This window comes from Anolis sagrei, chromosome 12, assembly GCF_037176765.1.
Source record: "Anolis sagrei isolate rAnoSag1 chromosome 12, rAnoSag1.mat, whole genome shotgun sequence".
Classification (NCBI taxonomy): Eukaryota; Metazoa; Chordata; class Lepidosauria; order Squamata; family Dactyloidae; genus Anolis; species Anolis sagrei.
This window is the reverse complement of record NC_090032.1, coordinates 14,759,050-14,778,133: the sequence shown is the minus strand read 5'-3', so window position 1 is coordinate 14,778,133 and position 19,084 is coordinate 14,759,050. Positions and strand designations below refer to the sequence as shown.

Here is a 19,084-nt window from a genome sequence, read left to right as displayed (position 1 = left end):
CTCTTGGTTGATACGTTCTCTCATCACTCTGATTTCTTCTTTTCTTCTTCTAGAAATTTATTAAGTGGCTTCCAGTCTGTCCTTTTTAGGGGACGGCCATATGAATCTTTCAAGGCGTATGTTAGCCTATCCATATCCTTTATCTCTAAAACTTTGTCCAGCCATTCCTGTTCTGTCGGTGCTTCCTTTGATTTCCACTTCCTGGCAAATGTGATTCTTGCTGCTGCTGCTAGATATGTTAGTAAGATGTCTTCGTTTGAATCTAGTTTCCACTCCTCTTTAAATATGCCTAATAAGTAACACTCCGCTCCCTCATTGATCCTGATGTTGAGTATTTTCTCACAAATTTTATTAATATTCTTCCAGTATTTCTGGGCCACAGGGCAGGTCCACCATTGGTGGAAAAAGGTGCCTAGTTGGTCTTCGCATTTCCAGCATCTATTGTTAGCTGTTTTATACATCTGGCCTATCTTTTGGGGGGTTGTATACCAGCGATGGAACATTTTGTACCAATTTTCTTTGATCACTGTGGCATACGTGTATCTGATCTTTTTCATCCAGATTTGCTCCCATTCGAACGAAACGAACTCTGTATCTTGTTGTATGTGTTTTAATAGTGTTTTATCTCTTGTTTTAACAATGGTGTACTCAGCCTTGAGTCACAGGGAGAGGCAGGTAATACGATTATTATTATTATTATTTTTGACACAAAAACACATTATGTCACAGCAACAAGATATATATGCTGGATTTCATATCACAAAATCATAAGTCGAATGCTTCTCAAGCATCTAGGGCTGTGTGATATATTATTATTATTATTATTATTATTATTATTGTTATTATTATTAGCCATCCCCTGCCACATGCTGTTGTGGCATGGGGGTTCTGTGTGGGAGGTTTGGTGCAATTCTATTGTTGGTGGGATTCAGAATGCTCTGTGATTCTAGGTGAACTATAAATCCCAGCAACTACAACTCTCGAATGTCAAGATTCTATTTTCCCCAAACTCCACCACTGTTCACATTTGGGAATATTGAGTATTTGTGTAGAGTTTGGTCCAGATCCATCATTGTTTGAGTCCACAGTGGTCTCTGGATGTAGGTGAACTACAACTCCAAAACCAAAGGACATTGCCCACCAAACCCTTCCAGGATTTTCTCTTGGTCATGGGAGAACTGTGTGCCAAGTTTGGTTCAATTCCATCGTTGCTGGGATTCAGAATGCTCTTTGATTGTAGGTGAACTATAAATCCCAGCAACTACAACTTCCAAATGACAAAATCAAAAAAATTTGAGTGAAGGACATAGATTGGGTTGTTAGGTGTCTTGTGTCCAAATTTGGTGTCAATTTGTCCAGTGGTTTTTGAGTTCTGTTAATCCCACAAACGAACATTACATTTTTATTTATATAAGATTACTATATTCGCTATTGTCAGGATTAGTATCACTATTGTCATGATAATTATTGCATTATAATCAAGCAGGGTCAAATATGTACATTTCATTCACCCAAATGACTGCTCTAACGAGGCATTTTTTGGGTGAATCTGGTATAACAATAGCAATTATTTTATTTCTTATCTGCTTCTCCTTGTGGCTCGAGGTGGGGCAGAACAGAGTTAAAAACACATCATCATCATAAAACATAATGTACAATACATATATTAAAATGTATTTCCATGAAATACATATATCAAAATGCTAATATACATACAGAACAAAGATTAAAATACTGTAAGCACAGAGTGTGAATTTAAAATTTGGCATAAGTTCTGAAAGCAAACCCTTGCTCAGTGCCATACTGGCTGTTATTTCGGTGGCAAAGAAAAACTTCCCCCTGAACCGATGGCATCAGATAAGGAGAGGTCTGTATCCCATTCCCAGCCTCAGCAGTTATTTGCTTTGAGTTGCGGTGAGTTTTCCAGGCTGTGTGGCCATGTTCCAGAAGCATTCTCTCCTGACGTTTTGCCCACATCTATGGAAGGCATCCTCAGAGGTTGTGACTTCTGTTGGAAACGAATGGGGTTTATATATCTGTGAAATGTCCAGGGTGAGATAAAGAACTTTTGTCTGTTTCGGAGGATGCCTGCCGTATATGTGGGCAAAATGTCAGGAGAGAATGCTTCTGGAAGATGACCATACAGCCTGAAAAACTCACAACAACCCAGTGATTCCAGCCATGGAAGCCTTCGACAACATATTTCAGTTTCCTACCTCTCCGCTTTTGTACCTCATTTCCAAGTCACAATATAAAACTAGGGAGGGAGAACCGAATATTTTCTAGTCATTGAAATAATGGCTGTAAGTCTCATGTGATTTGGGCCAAAATAAAGATGTTTTACTTACAGTTTGCAGTAAGTTCTCACAGAGTTTTTTGGCAGCTGCGAGGCCTTCTGGTTTGGGATGGCTGTAAAAAAGCAAAATAATGATGATAATAATAATGATAATGATAATAATAATAATCCATATAAAAATGTAATGTTATTTTGTGGGATTAACATAACTCAAAGATCACTGGATGAATTGACACCAAATTTGGACACAATACACCTATCAGGATGATCCCTGTGGATGTTCACCTACATCCAAAGATCCCTGTGGACTCAAACAATGATGGATCTGGACCAAACTCTACACAAATACTCAGTATGCCCAAATGTGAACACTGGTGGAGTTTGGGGAAAATAGAATCTTGACATTTGGGAGTTGTAGTCGCTGGGATTTATAGTTCACCTACAATCACAGAGCATTCTGAACCCCACCAACGATAGAATTGGGCCAAACTTCCCACACAGAACCCCTATGTGTGCCACAGCAACGCGTGGCAGGGGACGGCTAGTCTATATAAATAAAAATGTAATGTTCGTTTGTGGGATTACATTAACTCAAAAACCGCTGGACAAACTGACACCAAATTTGGACACAATACACATATCAGGCCAACAAGTGACAATCACTCATAAAAACACTGAAAAACATAGCACAAGAGACTTAAAAAGCCAAAAAATAAAAAATGCATTACAATGCATGCAGAAAACCAAATATATACACATATACACAAATATATACACACAAAAAACACATATACACAGACTGGGCCACAGCAACGTGTGGCAGGGGACGGCTAATAATAATAATAATAAATCACACAGTCCTAGACACTTGGGAAGTGTCCGACGTGTGATCAAATACAAAAGCCAGCATACAAAAGTAATCTTGTTTGCTGTGTACTCAACTTGTTGTGTATCAAATATTAATAATAATAATGCTACATCACACAGTCCTAGACACTTGGGAAGTGCCCGATGTGTGATCAAATACAAAAGCCAGCATAGTGATCTTTTTTGCCATGTACTCATCTTGTTGTGTATCTAATAATAATAATAATAATAATAATATGACAATAATAAAACTTTATTGATATTCCACCCTCTCTCCCCAAGGGCGAGGCATACAGTTTGTGGAAGGTGCACAAAGAGGCCACTGTGTCAACCTATAAATGAGAGGCCCTTCTATCATGCAATGCTTTTCTTAATTTCAAAACTGATTACTCTTACAAGTCCGAATGTATTCTCCCTTATGAACCAACAAGACAATTAAGACCTTCTGGTGGGGCCCTGCTCTCAATCCTGCCACTTTCGCAATCGCGTCTGGCGGGAAGGAGACAGGGCCTCTTCTGTGGTGGCCCCTCGGCTATGGAACTCTCTCCCAATTGAGATCAGATCTGCCCCCTCCCTCCTGTCCTTCAGGAGGCTGGTGAAATCCTGGCTCTGGAAGGAAGCATTCCCAGAATAATAGAGAACAAAGTTATTGACCACACATACGGACTGAGTTGGACATCATTTTACCTTGGCAATTTGGCTTATTTGTAATTTTAATCGATATGTATTTTAATACGTTACTATATCATGTTTTTAGATTGTACTAAAAAAAACAAACTAATCAATCACCTTATCACAACTCCAAATTTAGAACAGCATAGAGGTATGATCCCAAGCAAAAAGATCGCCTACCTGATGTAAATGTACATGGGCTCAAAGGCTTCTCGGCCAGAGGCAGGTTCGATGCAGCCAGAGCCCTTCCCTCGGAGGAACACCTTGGCGCCCGTCTCAATCTGAATGTGCTGCAGGTAAGAGCAGCCTGGGCCCTCCACTTTCTCCTTCACGTTGAAAGTCGGTACGGCATGTTCCAAGCCAACAAACAACTTGTCTTGAACATAATGCATCTGTGTATAAAGGCAGGCAGTTGAAGACTTTGCATATGTCACCAAAAGGGCACAAAAAAGGGAGCAGAAGTCTGCACCATCTCCACACTCAGTTGCTTCTATGCTTCTGCCACTACATACCATATATACTCGAGTATAAGCTGACCTAAATATAAGCCGAGGCATATAATTTTATCACAAAAAATGGGGAAACGTATTAACTCGTGTACAAGCCGAGGGTGGGAAATGCAGCAGCTACTGGTCAATTTCAAAATAAAAATAGATACCAGTAACATGAATTAATTGAGGCATCTGTAGGTTAAATGTTTTGGAATATTTACATAAAACTGCAATTTAAGATAAGGCTGCCCAACTCTGATGAAATCATTATTCTAATCTAATTATAACAATAATAGAGTAAAATAATAAATGTAATAAAAACAATAATAAATAGAGCAAAGTAATAAATGTAAAATAATAATAGAGCAAAATAATAAATGTAAAATAATAATAGAGCAAAATAATAAATGTAAAATAATAGAGTAAAATAATGAATGTAATAATAGAGTAAAATAATAAATGTAATAGAATAAAATAAATATAATAAAAGAGTAAAATAATAAATGTACTGATAATACATAGAGTGAAGAGGGGCAGCCAGGAACACAAATTTCCACCACGTCTTCTGGGTCATCAGCGGGGAGCCCCTCCCCACAGTGACAATACTACATCTGCCTGCCACCTCAGGAGGAGAAGGAGGAAATCCTGCTGCTTCTCTCCCCCTCCAAGCCAGCTAAGGAGGAAGGGGACTGAGGAAGAGACTTTCAAAACACCTGGCTGTTGCTTACTACATCTGCCTGCCACCTCAGGAGGAGAAGGAGGAAATCCTGCTGCTTTTCTCCCCCTCCAAGCCAGCTAGGAAAAGGAAGGGGTCTGAGGAAGAGACTTTAAAATCACCTGTCTCCTGGCTGTTGCTTACTACATCTGCCTGCCACCTCAGGAGGAGGAGGAGGAAATCCTGCTGCTTCTCTCCCCCTCCAAGCCAGCTAAGAGGAGGAAGGGGACTGAGGAAGAGACTTTTAAAACACCTGTCTCCTGGCTGTTGCTTACTACATCTGCCTGCCACCTCAGGAGGAGAAGGAGGAAATCCTGCTGCTTCTCTCCCCCTGTCCCAAGCCAGCTAAGAGTAGGAAGGGGACTGAGGAAGAGACTTTAAAAACACCTGTCTCCTGGTTGTTGCTTACTACATCTGCCTGCCACCCTAGGAGGAGGAGGAGGAGGAAATCCTGCTGCTTCTCTCCCCCTCCAAGCCAGCTAAGAGGAGGAAGGAGACTGAGGAAGAGACTTTAAAAACACCTGTCTCCTGGCTGTTGCTTACTATATCTGCCTGCCACCTCAGGAGGAGGAGGAGGAAATCCTGCTGCTTCTCTCCCCCCGCCCCAAGCCAGCTAAGAGTAGGAAGGGGACTGAGGAAGAGACTTTAAAAACCCCTGTCCCCTGGCTGTTGCTTATTATTTCTGTTGTGGTTTTATATTGTATGTAATGTTTTATGTGCATTTTGATATAATGCGTATTATTTGTTGCTAGTAAACTGCCTTGAGCTGCCGAAAGGCTGAGAAAGGCGGTATACAAATACAGTAAATAAATAAAGTAAAATAATGTACAAGCAATAATAATAATAATAATAACAACAAAGTAAAACAACAAATGTAATAATGATATATAATTAATAATAATAATAATAATATTAATAATAATATGAACTACTTTGGCCACATCATGAGAATTAAGGAAAGCTTTGAGAAGACAATTATGCTGGGGAAAATGGAAAAAGGAAGAGGGGCCGACCAAGGGCAAGATGGATGTATGACATCCTTGAAGTGACTGGATTGTCCTTGAAGGAGCTGAACATGAACAACAACAACAACAACAATAATAGATTAAAACAATAAGTACCCTTGAGTCAAGAATAAGTCGAGGGGGAGCTTTTCTATCCTAAAAAAGGGCGGATAAACTCAGCTTATAATTGAGTATATATGTTGTTGTTCATTCGTTCAGTCGTTTTCGACTCTTCATGACTTCATGGACCAGTCCACGCCAGAGCTCCCTGTCAGCCATCACCACCCCCAGCTCCTTCAAGGTCAATCCAGTCACTTCAAGGATACCATCCATCCATCTTGCCCTTGGTCAGCCCCTCTTCCTTTTTCCTTCCATTTTTCCCATGAGTATATATAGTCCCTCCTTTGCTCAAAAACAAAAAAACTTTCTTGCCTCTTTAGTAGGACAAAGGTTAATTCTCTAGTTCTATACTCCAGAAAAGATCAATGGCATAAATGCCAGGGGCCAATTCCAGACAGTACACACCCCAAAACACACACAGACTAACGCCAATACTTCTATTTTCCCAAGCAACACACTGCAAATATTTTTTTTATTTGACCAAATACATGGACTGTTCATCCCACACTTAAAAGTTTGATCACCAAAGTCGAGACAGGCAAAATATTTTACAACCAGCAGTATTTAGGCTTGTTTTTCCCAACGTCGTGCTCCCATTCTAGATCTATTCCTCACCAATGTCCATATCAGCTTGGACGAATGAGAACTACAATCCACAATGCAAAATTGAGAAAGGTTGACACAGATTTTGTTGGATAGTACAGTAAGGTCTTTGCATCTCTGCAAGGGGGACCTCTCTCTCCATCCCATTTCTCTAAGAGGATAGTATCAGCAGAACCCTGCTCAAATGGCACTGCCTTCTTAATCCTCTATGTACATAGGCCGAACAGACCAATTCAAGTATAATAATCAGCAGGAAGTGTGTCCTACAGTGCTAAATATTCCATGTAGAGCTCAAAAAAAGTTGGTATTAAGGCTATATTCCCTGCCTCCCCAATACGTACTCCTCCGGACTGGAACGGAGGCTTGTGGCCAACACTTGGCAGCTGAGTGACGGGAGCAGGCTGGTGGTAAACGGTCACTGTGGCTCCATTAAATGTTGGACTGGACCCAGTAGCAGCTTTCACGACGCCGTTAGTAATTATTTCTTTGATTCGGTTTACAGCTCCTGCGGGGGGGGAATCAAAAGGCACTTGTGGACACACGTCAGGAGGGACCCCACTTCTGCAACCAATGATAAAAGAGTAAGATACTTACTGTCCACCAGTTCTCGAGTCTGTCCCTGGACGTGCAAGTACAAGGGCCGATCTCTGTTAGAAAAAATATATAAAAAAATTATTTGTATTTTAACTTGAAACCAGGCTTTATTTATCGTGTCATCCACAACCAGAACATTGTATTAACAGAACAAAACAAACAGACAGATAAAAAAAACCAAAAAACAAAATTTTGCAAACTTGGTAGCTGATTAAATGTCCTTGGACCAGTATCTGGCCACTTGGAGTGCCTCTGGTGTTGCCGCAAGAAGGTCCTCCATTGTGCATGTGGCGGGGCTCAGGTTGCATTGCAGTTGGTGGTCAGTGGTTTGTTCTTCTCCACACTCGCATGTCGTGGATTCCACTTTGTGGCCCCATTTCTTAAGATTGGCTCTGCATCTCGTGGTGCCAGAGCACAGTCTGTTCAGCGCCTTCCAGGTCGCCCAGTCTTCTGTGTGCCCAGGGGGGAGTCTCTCATCTGGTATCACCCATGGATTGAGGTGCTGGGTTTGAGCCTGCCACTTTTGAACTCTCGCTTGCTGAGGTGTTCCAGCGAGTGTCTCTGTAGATCTAAGAAAACTATTTCTTGATTTGAGTCGTTGACGTGCTGGCTGATACCCAAACAAGGGATGAGCTAGAAATGTCTCTGCCTTGGTCCTTTCACTATTGGCTGCTACTTCCCGGCGGATGTCAGGTGGTGCAAGACCGGGTAAGCAGTACAATTTCCCCAGTGGTGTAGGGCACAGACACCTTGTGATAATGCGGCATGTCTCATTAAGAGCCACATCCACTGTTTTAGTGTGGTGAGATGTGTTCCACACTGGGCATGCATACTCAGCAGCAGAGTAGCATAGCACAAGGGCAGATGTCTTCACTGTGTCTGGTTGTGATCCCCAGGTTGTGCCAGTCAGCTTTCGTATGATATTGTTTCTAGCACCCACTTTTTGTTTGATGTTCAGGCTGAAATGCTGCAATTCAAAATCCTTTGTGGGCTCTTTTCAATTTACACTTTTTTATTCCTACCTCATCCAGGGTTTTATTATATTACCTTGTCCAATTTGATTGATTTATTTATTTACATTTATATGCCGCCTTTCTCACTCCGAAGGGGACTCAGAGTGGCTTACAAGGTAGATATACATACAATATATTATATTATTAGCATAGTATATATCAGTTTTATAATATTGCTATATTGTACTATACCAATTATATTGGAATATTATTAGTAATATTACATGTAAAATAAATATATAATCATAATATCATATCAAAAACCACTGGACGAATTGACACCAAATTTGGACACAAGACACCTAACAACCCAATGTATGTCCTTCACTCAAAAAATTGATTTTGTCATTTGGAAGTTGTAGTTGCTGGGATTTATAGTTCACCTACAATCAAAGAGCATTCTGAACCCCACCAACGATGGAATTGAACCAAACTTGGACACAGTTCTCCCATGACCAACAGAAAATACTGGAAGGGTTTGGTGGGCAGTGTCCTTTGGTTTTGGAGTTGTAGTTCACCTACATCCAAATATGACTGTGGACTCAAACAGTGATGGATCTGGACCAAACTCTACAAGAATACTCAATATGCCCAAATGCGAACACTGGTGGAGTTTGGGGAAAATAGAATCTTGACATTTGGGAGTTGTAGTTGCTGGGATTTATAGTTCACCTACAGTCAAAGAGCATTCTAAACCCCACCAACGATAGAATTGGGCCAAACCTCCCAGACAGAACCCCTATGTGGGCCACAGCAACGTGTGGCAGGGGATGGCTAGTAAAATATAATAAAAATAAGGTAAAATAATAAATAACCTTAACTCGAGTATAAGCCAAGGCGGGCTTTTTTAGCCTAAAAAAGGGTTGAAAAACTCGGCTTATACTTGAGTATACACAAAAAGTCTGTTATCTACCAAAATGAAACATCAGAATTGGACAAGAACATTCAGAAAACTGCCCAGTTCTGGAGAATGACTGAGGATGTGGAAAAACAGCAAGAGATACAAACCCGGGTCCAACTTTGGCTTTCTCTTCCACAGTCATGTACCTCCCGCGAGTTGAGACAGCTGCACCACTCAACTTGCTTATCTGCAAACACAAAGTGGACAGAAAGTGAATTGGTTAGGAAAGATAAGGAAAAGGACAGAGGCTCGAGGTGACAGCAGACACCTTGCTTTGAGTGATCTAAAGCGACCTTTTAGAAGTTATATCAAAGTGTAAACAATGAATGAATACAAACATGTCCAACCTCATCCTGTGTTTGTCCTCTGGTCAACAGGTTTCGGCATGTTAGGGGCACATCATTGATTTCTACTTCTGCTACCACCAGGTCATCCTTGCTTTTGCTGCCTGCGGAGCCTTTCCCAGGAGCCTGAAGCTGGAGAGAAGAAGTGTATTGTTGGCTTAGCAACTGGACTCTAAATACAAGAAAAGGTTTGCATGGCAAGGAGTGGGAAATAAGAGTTTCCCTTGTTGACTCAGACCTTCAAGGATTAAAAGAGGTAGGAAAGCATTTACAGAAAAAGGTTTAATCCCTTCCCACACTCTTTCCCACAGCAGAAAGTATGCGCCAAACTAGCTTTACTTTGACTTCACAATTATACCTCAATGTACTTTAGGATTGTGGTGCAGCTGGCTGAGTGTCAGCTGCATTCAGATCACTCTGACCAAAACGTCATGAGTTCGAAGTGTAGGCTCAGGATTTGAAAACATTGATAGTTTATTCATAAAAGTTAACCAAGTAAATGATACTGACTGTAAGCCTCAAGATTGCAACAAAACACACATGTAACCATAAGCGTTGGAGCCAGAAGTTATAAATAAACTGTGTTACTTTGTTATACATAAGAGTGTTTCATTGCCTGTGATATAAAGTACAAAGGTTTAGCAGCATACAGAAAGTCCCATCCAATACAAAAGAAGAAACTGAATCAGTATAAGGCAGCAAAGAGGTTTTTAAAGAGGAAATAGTCTCTCTCCCTCGCCTCACCAGCCCGGGTTGGAGTGGGTTTCCAACCAATTGTGTAGCCTGTTGTCGATCTTTGCAACCTGAAAGACAGTTGCATCTGTCAAGTAGGAAAATTAGGTACCACCTTAAAGTGTGGTGAGGCTAAATTAACTAATTTATGAGGTGATAAAAAAGACTCCAGCAAAGCACCCCAGCAAAAAAGCAGGCGGGGAATGCGGAAGTACTTCATCAGTGTCGCAGATGGACGATGAAAAGCGACAGGTCCCCTGGCAGCCAGAAAAAGTTAAATAGCCTCTGTGTATGTCTGTATATGTTGTATGTCAAAATTGGCATTGAATGTTTGTCATATATGTGTACTCTGTAATCCGCCCTGAGTCCCCTGCGGGGTGAGAAGGGCGGAATATAAATGCTGCAAATAAATAAATAAATATTTGCTGAACTTCTAAATCACTCACAATACAAAGCCTTCTGAGCGGTTTACTGACATTTAAATATATAAAGTACAAACATATATATGACGGAAGCTGAATGTTAAATCAAATTCAGGTTCAGGCTGTGGCTCGGGCACACACAGTAGAACGGATGCAGTTTGGGCCCACTTTTAACTCAATGCGATGGGGTCCTGGGAGCTGTACTTTCATGCGGTCTTGCTGAAGCCTTGCTCACCCAGCACTGGCCCCTTCTTTCTGCGCCTTTCATGTGACCCTGCCTGCGTACCCAACCGGCAAACAGGCGGGAAGGCGCCCCACAGCCATGGCAGAAAAAAGAAGCGGTGCTGGGTGAGCGAGGCCTACCTCAAAAAGCATCTCCCACCTGCCCCACACTTGCCCGTGCCCAGGCAAAAGGTAGAAAAGGGAAGGAAAGAGGGAGAGAAGAAAGGAGAGAAAGAAAGAGGGCGGGAAAGAAAGCAGGAAAGGAGAGAAAGGAGGAAAAGAAAAGAAAAGGGGGTAGGGAGGAAGGAAAGAGAGAAGGAAAGGAAAAAAGGAAGGAACGAAGGAAAGAGGGAGAGAAGGAAGGAAGGCGAGAGAGAAAGAGGGAGGGAAGGTTGGCCACAGCAATGCGTGTCAAGTATATAAAGGTAAAGGTAGTCCCCTGACATTAAGTCCAGTAATGTCTGACTCTGGGGTGTGGTGCTCATCTCCATTTCTAAGCCGAAGAGCCAGCGTTGTCCATAGACACCTCCAAGGTCATGTGGCCGGCATGACTGCATGGAGCGCCGTTACCTTCCCGCCGGAGCGGTACCTATTGATCTACTCAAATTGCATGTTTTCGAACTGCTAGGTTGGCAGGAGCTAGGGCTGACAGCGGAAGCTCACGCCACTCTCCGGAATCGAACCTGCGACCTTTCCATCAACAAGCTCAGCAGCTCAGTGCTTTAACCCACTGCGCCACCGGGGGCTCCCCGTCAAGTATATAGTAATCTATATAAATAAAAATGTAATGTTCGTTTGTGGGATTAACAGAACTCAAAAACCACTGGACGTATTGTCGCCAAATTTGGCCACAAGACACCTACTAACCCAAGGAGTGACTGTCACTCAAAAAATTGATTTTGGCATTTGGGAGTTGTAGTTGCTGGGATTTATAGTTCACCTACAATCAAAGAGCATTCTGAACTCCACCAAGGATGGAATTGAACCAAATGTGGCACACAGAACTCCCATGACCGACAGAAAACACTAGAAGAGTTCGGTGGGCATTGACCTTGAGTTTGGGAGTTGTAGTTCACCTCCATCCAGTGAGCTCTGTGGACTCAAACAATGATGGATGGACCAAACTTGACACAAATATTCCATATGCCCAAATATGAACACAGATGGAGTTTGGGGAAAATAGACCTTGACATTTGGGAGTTGTAGTTACTGGGATTTATAGTTCACTGTAGCGAGGGAGAGAGAGAATATTTCTTTATTTTGAGAAAAACCTCTTTACTCTTATACTGATTCAGTTTCTTCTTTTATATTAGCTGGGACTTTCTGTGTGCTGTTTAACTTTTGTACAGGCACTGAGACACACTTCTGTATAACAAAGTAACACAGTTTATTTATAACTTCTGGCTCCAACGCTTGTGGTTACATTTGTGTTTTGATGCAATCCTGAGGCTTACAGTCAGTATAATATACTTGGTTTACTTTTCTGAAATAGACTTTCAATGTTTCACATTCACAAACATGTTACTTGCTTTACACACTCTTGACTGAAATTATTTTCTGACTAAAGCACCACTAGCTTTCTTTACATTCCTAAAACTTTAACTCTATTTAACTAACTGCTTCTATATATCAGAAGTCTTTAACACATCTTCATAACGTATTTCTAACAGGAGTTCCTAACTCTTTTCTCTCACAGAAGTTCCTAACTGTCTCTCACAAACAGGAATCCCTAACTCTCGTCACAAACAGCAATTCCTAACTCTTTTGTCTCTCTAACTGCCTATTTTTAAAACCTTGACTCCGCCCCTTTGGAATGTTTAGCTCTTCTCTCTCTCCAACTGTCATTTTGGCCTAGCAACCTTTTTAAATCCTGGGCCTATGATAATCTGCATATTACCAATCGGCTTCCATATGCAAATGAATCCTATCTCTGCTGTTGCTACCCTGTCTGTGCCTATTCTTCCCTATCTGCCATATGTAAACATAGAGCTATACACCAAAAAATTAGCGTAGAGTAGCAATTTTGCTACATTCACCTACAATCAAAGAGCATTCTGAACCCCACCAAAAACAAATTTGGGGCAAACTTCCCACACAGAACCCCCATCACCAACACAAAATACTTAAGGCCATCCAGTCTATTCCCTTCACCAGGGCAAGAAAACGTAATCAAAGCCCTCCGGGCAAAGAGCCATCCAGCCATAGATATAGATAGATATATATGATTCACACACAGAGATATATTATCATAGATTTAAAGGGGACCCCTAAAGAAGGACAATTATATGTTGCATGTTCTATAGCAGGCAAACCAGACAAAGAAGCAGCAAGAAATACCATTTACCCACAAGCATAAAGAAATTACATATATTAGAAAACAACACTTTCTCATTACTTTATTTTCCAGATCAACAGACTGGGCCACAGCAACGTGTGGCAGGGGACGGCTAGTAATAATAATAATAATGCCTCTTCCTGGCACCAAAACAAATAAACGAACTGCTAATGTGTGCATTAGGTAAGTCCCTTTGCAGAAAGAGGCCCTTTCTCTTGCAACCACCAATTCAATCTCTTCGGTTGCATCTCTTGCCTTCACCCAACTGGCCTTTCACCTTAAGAACAGACAAGCATCCCGAGCTCTGAAGATCACCTGGGAAGGAATCCCACTGGAGCATTGCAGCGCACCCAAATACCTGGGAGTCACTCTGGACCGTTCTCTGACCTACAAGAAGCACTGCCTGAACATCAAACAAAAAGTGGGTGCTAGAAACAACATCATACGAAAGCTGACTGGCACAACCTGGGGATCACAACCAGACACAGTGAAGACATCTGCCCTTGCACTATGCTATTCTGCAGCTGAGTACGCATGCCCAGTGTGGAAAACATCTCACCACGCTAAAACAGTGTATGTGGCTCTTAATGAGACATGTCGCATTATCACAGGGTGTCTGCGCCCTGTGATTTCTCCACCACTGGAGAAATTACACAGCTTAGCTGGTATTGCACCACCTGACATCTGCCGGGAAGTAGCAGCCAATAGTGAAAGGACCAAGGCAGAGACATCTCCAGCTCATCCCTTGTTTGGGTATCAGCCAGCACGTCAACGACTAAAATCAAGAAATAGTTTTCTTAGATCTACAGAGACACTCGCTGGAACACCTCAGCAAGCGAGAATTCAAAAGTGGCAGGCTCAAACCCAGCACCTCAATCCGTGGGTGATACCAGATGAGAGACTCCCCCCTGGGCACACAGAAGACTGGGAGACTTGGAAGGCGCTGAACAGACTGCACTCTGGCACCACGAGATGCAGAGCCAATCTTAAGAAATGGGGTTACAAAGTGGAATCCACAACATGCGAGTGTGGAGAAGAGCAAACCACTGACCACCTGCTGCAATGCAACCTGAGCCCTGCCACATGCACGATGGAGGACCTTCTTGCGGCAACACCAGAGGCACTCCAAGTGGCCAGATTCTGGTCAAAGGACATTTAATCAGCTACCAAGTTTGCAAAATTTGTGTTTTGATTTTTTTTATCTGTTTGTTTGTCTTGTTCTGTTAGAAATGTAATACAATGTTCTGGTTGCGGATGACACGATAAATAAATACCCAACTGGCCACTGACCTTGTCGGTTGAACTTGCCGATGGCTTCAGCTTCCCTTTCGCCATTAACATGGCATTGATTTTGGCTGCCACTGCAGCAGCGGCATCGAGAGCGCCCAGCGGGGCGGCCGAACCCTCAGAGCCCGACATCCCGTCTCCGCTGCCCTGGACGGGACGGCCAGCAACAGGGGTGGTAGCAGGGAGCAGGAAGAGAGCTGGAGACGGACCAGGCTGGTCCCATTTGCTGCGTCGCCTGAAAGATTCAAGGAAGTCTTTAGGATTCCTCTCCCGTTGCTTACCCATCTTAGGGCAACACAAAGGAAAGGCACTACTATAGGATGGGAGAAGTCTGAGGAGACCACACACTGAAGATGAGTGAACAGTGTGATGCAGCAGCTCAAAAGGCCAATGAGCTTCTAGGCTACATTAATGGGAATACAGTGCCTAAAGTAAAGGTTTTCCCTTGATATTAAGTCTAGACGGGTCCAACTCTGGAGGATGGTGTTAATCTCCATTTCTAAGCCAAAGAGCCAGCGTTGTCCATAGACACCTCCAAGGTCCTGTGGCTGGCATGACTGCATGGAGTGCAGTTATCTTCCTGCTGAAGCAGTACCTATTGATCTATTCACATTTGCTTGTTTTCAAACCGCTAGGTTGGCGGAAGCTGGGGCTAATAGCAGGAGCTCACCCTTCTCCCCGGATTCAGACTGCCAACCTTTCGGTCAGCAAGTTCAGAGCTCAGCAATTTAACCCGCTGCACCAATGGGGGCTCTATACAATACCTAGATCAAGGGAAATTATAGTCTGCCTCTATTTTGCTTTGCTCAGACCTCATTGGGAAGACTATATCCAGCTCCACAATTTAAGAAGGATTTTGAAAAGATGGAAGCAATCCATTGAAGGATGACCCAAATAGTCAAAGGTCTAGAAGCCAAGCCCTATGAGGAACGGCTTATTGATTTATTTACAATATTTCTATCCTGCCTTTCTCAAACCCGAAGGTAACTCAAGGCAGCTTACAACCAGGCAGCTATTCGATGCCTAACAATTAACAGAATTAAAAATACATTCAATAAAACATACAAAACCAAGGTCTTCACTGTCCATAAATCGTCATCTTAGACGTTCCAATGTCCACTTTCGTCTAATACCGTGTTTGACTGTTGCATTAAATTCCGAAGGCTTGTTCAAATAGCCACGTTTTCACTTTTTTTCTAGAAGGTCAAGAGGGAGGGGGCTGATCTAATATCCCTGGCAAGGGTGTTCCACAACTGAGGGGCCACCACTGAGAAGGCCCTGTCTCTCATCCCCTCCAGTCACGCCTACGAAGAAGGCAGGATCGAGAGCAAGGCCTCCCCGAACGAACTTAACCTCTTAGATGGTTCATACGGAGAGATATGTTCGAACAGGTAAGCTGGGCCAGAACTGTTTAGAGCAGGGGTCCTCAAACTTTTTAAACCGGGGGCCAGTTCACTGTCCCTCAGACCGTTGGAGGGCCGGACTATAGTTTTTTTTAAAAAACATCAATAAAAAAATTCCTATGCACATTGCACATATTTTATTAGCCCTCTTTAGGCAGTAATTTCAGAAGCAGAAAATGGGAAATCTTCCTATTTCTAGTCTGAACAAAATCTGGCTAACAGTATTTAAAAAACTCTAAAATTATAACTGTAAATAAAGAACAACACTCAAACACAGGGGAACTCCAGACAAGAAACAATCAGGGCCAGCTAATCACCTCTCAACAAAGGATTCTCCCTAAAAACTGTCAGGTTATGAAATGGTAATCAAGGTGGCCAATTGAAACATTGATACCTACCTCCAACAGACAAGAGTTCTTTCTCCCACCCTGGATCTTCCACAATTTTCCTAGTTAAAGGTTTTCCTCTGACATGAAGTCCAGTCGTGTCTGACTCTGGGGTGCGTGCTCATCTGCATTTCTAAGTCGAAGAGCCGGCGTTGTCCGTAGACACCTCCAAGGCCATGTGGCCGGCATGACTGCATGGAGCGCTGGGGCAGCATCCTTGGCTGGCTCACGTTGCCCATCGGGCCTGACGGATAGCGTGAGCCTGCCAAGGGAGGAGCAGCCCCGCACGGCCTACTTGCGAGTAAAACACCTCACGATGTGCTTTACACGCAAGTAGGCCACGCTGAGCAGCTGCCCTTGGCTGGCTCACCCTGCCCATTGGGCCTGACGGATAGCGTGAGCCAGCCAAGGTAGGGGCACTGGGGAGGGGGGCGCTCCTCCTCCGCGGGTCGGATAAGTGCCCTTGGCGGGCCGGAAGTGGCCCATGGGCCGTAGTTTGGGGACCCCTGGTTTACAGCTTTATAGGATAAAATCAGCACTTTGAGTTATGCCTGGTAGCAAACGGGCAGCCAGTGGAGTTGGCGTAACAGAGGGGTTGTATACTCCCTGAATGCCACTCCAGAGAGCAATTTGGCTACCGCTCGTTGGATCATTTGAAGCTTCCGAGCAGTCTTCAAGGGCAACCCCGCGTAGAGTGTGTTGCAGTAGTCTATATGGGATGTAGCCAGCTTAGGGAGCTGGGAATATTTAGTCTGGACAAAAGAAAGCTAAGAGGGGAGATGAGGACCATGTTTAAATATTGGGAAGTTGGCCACATAACCTTGGAGGTGTCTATGGACAACGCTGGCTCTTTGGGGTGGGGGGGGGGGGAGTGATGCCATTTGGGAGTTTTAGTTGCTGGAATTTATAGTTCACCAACAACCAAAGAGCATCCTGAACTTCACCAATGATGGAATTGAACCAAACTTGGCACACAAAACTCCCATGACGAACAAAATATACCGGAAGGATTTGGTGGGCATTGACCTTGAAGTTTGGGAGTTATAGTTCACCTACATCCAGAGAGCACTGTGGATGCAAACAATGATAGATCTGGACCAAACTTGGCACGAATACACAATATGCCCAAATGTGAATACTGGTGGAGTTGGGGAAAATAGACCTTGACATTTGGGAGCTGTAGTTGCTGGGATTTATAGTTCACCTACAATCAAAGAGCATCCTGAACCCTGCCAAGGATAGAATTGGGCCAACCTTCCCACATGGAAACCAGATGGCCAATGCTGTGTTTTTGATAGTCTTTGGCGACCCCTCTGACACGTCCTTATGACCCCCCAGGAGTCCAGAGAAAGCAAAGGCCTTTTGGCTGGCTCATGGGCGAAGAGTAGGCCATCTGGCCTAGGCCCTCCCTCAGCAGGCCTCTCCCGTGCTGCCGCCCGAGGTCCCGCCTCCTCCACCTCCGCTTCCTTACCCTCCCGAAGCCCCGGGTTCGCGCTGCCCCGCGCCGCCCGCTGACATGGCTCACGCAGCCCCGCTTAGGCCGCCGCCACCGTCGCCGTCCCCAGCGCTGAGGGGGGAAGAAAAATCCCCTGCTACGTCACTTCCGACTCCTTGCAGGCAGCTTCCGTGATGTAACTTCCGGTAGTTGCCCTGGCGACGAAGAGTGACGCGCTTGTGGGCGGAGCTTCCGGTTTCTGTGGGATTTAAAGGGAAATCACTGAAGGAAAGGAAGAAAGGTATCCCTATACTAGCTGTCCCCTGCCAGGCGTTGCTGTGGCCCAGTCTGGTGGTCTTGAAAATGAAGTAATGAGAAAGTGTTGGTTTCTAATCTATGCCTGTGGGTAAACAGTATTTCTTTCTGTTTCTTTGTCAGTGTTGATGTGGAGATTGTCTGGTTTGCCTACTCTGGAACAGGCAACATATAGAATCATGTATTGCAACATATAGAATCCACCCTCTCACATATTTATACATGACTATCATGTCTCCTCTCAGCCTTCTTTTTTTCAAGCTGAACATGCCCAGCTCCTTAAGCCGCTCCACATAGGGCTTGTTCTCCACACCCTTGATCATTTTAGTCGCCCTCCTCTGGACACATTCCAGCTTGTCAACTCTCACATGTTTATACAGGGCTATCATGTCTCCTCTCAGCCTTCTCTTCTTCAGGCTAAACATGCCCAGCTCCTTAAGCCGCTCCTCATAGGGCTTGTTCTCCAGACCTTTTATCATTTTAGTCGCCCTCCTCTGGACACATTCCAGCTTGTCAACTCTCACATATTTATACATGGCTATCATGTCTCCTCTCAGCCTTCTCTTCTTCAGGCTAAACATGCCCAGCTCCTTAAGCTGCTCCTCATAGGGCTTGTTCTCCACACCCTTGATCATTTTAGTCGCCCTCCTCTGGACACATTCCAGCTTGTCAACTCTCACATATTTATACATGGCTATCATGTCTCCTCTCAGCCTTCTCTTCTTCAGGCTAAACATGCCCAGCTCCTTAAGCCGCTCCTCATAGGGCTTGTTCTCCACACCCTTGATCATTTTAGTCGCCCTCCTCTGGACACATTCCAGCTTGTCAACTCTCACATATTTATACATGGCTATCATGTCTCCTCTCAGCCTTCTGTTCTTCAGGCTAAACATGCCCAGCTCCTTAAGCTGCTCCTCATAGGGCTTG

At 43.6% G+C, this 19,084-nt stretch overlaps 1 protein-coding gene and 1 non-coding gene across 3 annotated transcripts in view; both read right to left on the bottom strand.

The window, feature by feature from the left end:
* Nucleotides 1-18,023, bottom strand: part of KHDC4 (KH domain containing 4, pre-mRNA splicing factor) — a 32,052-nt gene extending 14,029 nt beyond the window's left edge. The window contains exons 1-8 of one of the 2 annotated variants that reach the window (XR_010910390.1): nt 17,879-18,023; nt 14,622-14,853; nt 9,624-9,752; nt 9,384-9,463; nt 7,363-7,415; nt 7,110-7,273; nt 4,016-4,227; nt 2,349-2,409 (exon numbers count right to left, since the gene is read on the bottom strand). Coding sequence is in view for 1 of the 2 variants with exons in the window: in XM_060758451.2 (XP_060614434.2) it covers nt 2,349-2,409; nt 4,016-4,227; nt 7,110-7,273; nt 7,363-7,415; nt 9,384-9,463; nt 9,624-9,752; nt 14,622-14,853; nt 17,879-17,925 (978 nt within the window). In the remaining variant the exon portion in view is untranslated. The remainder of the gene's footprint in view (nt 1-2,348; nt 2,410-4,015; nt 4,228-7,109; nt 7,274-7,362; nt 7,416-9,383; nt 9,464-9,623; nt 9,753-14,621; nt 14,854-17,878) is intronic. The other variant, XM_060758451.2, reaches the window with a different exon arrangement.
* LOC132764624 (small Cajal body-specific RNA 4) lies at nt 6,852-6,979 on the bottom strand. Its single transcript, XR_009630365.1, has one exon. It is a non-coding gene; the product is annotated as a small Cajal body-specific RNA 4 (non-coding RNA).
* Nucleotides 18,024-19,084: the final 1,061 nt, after the last annotated feature.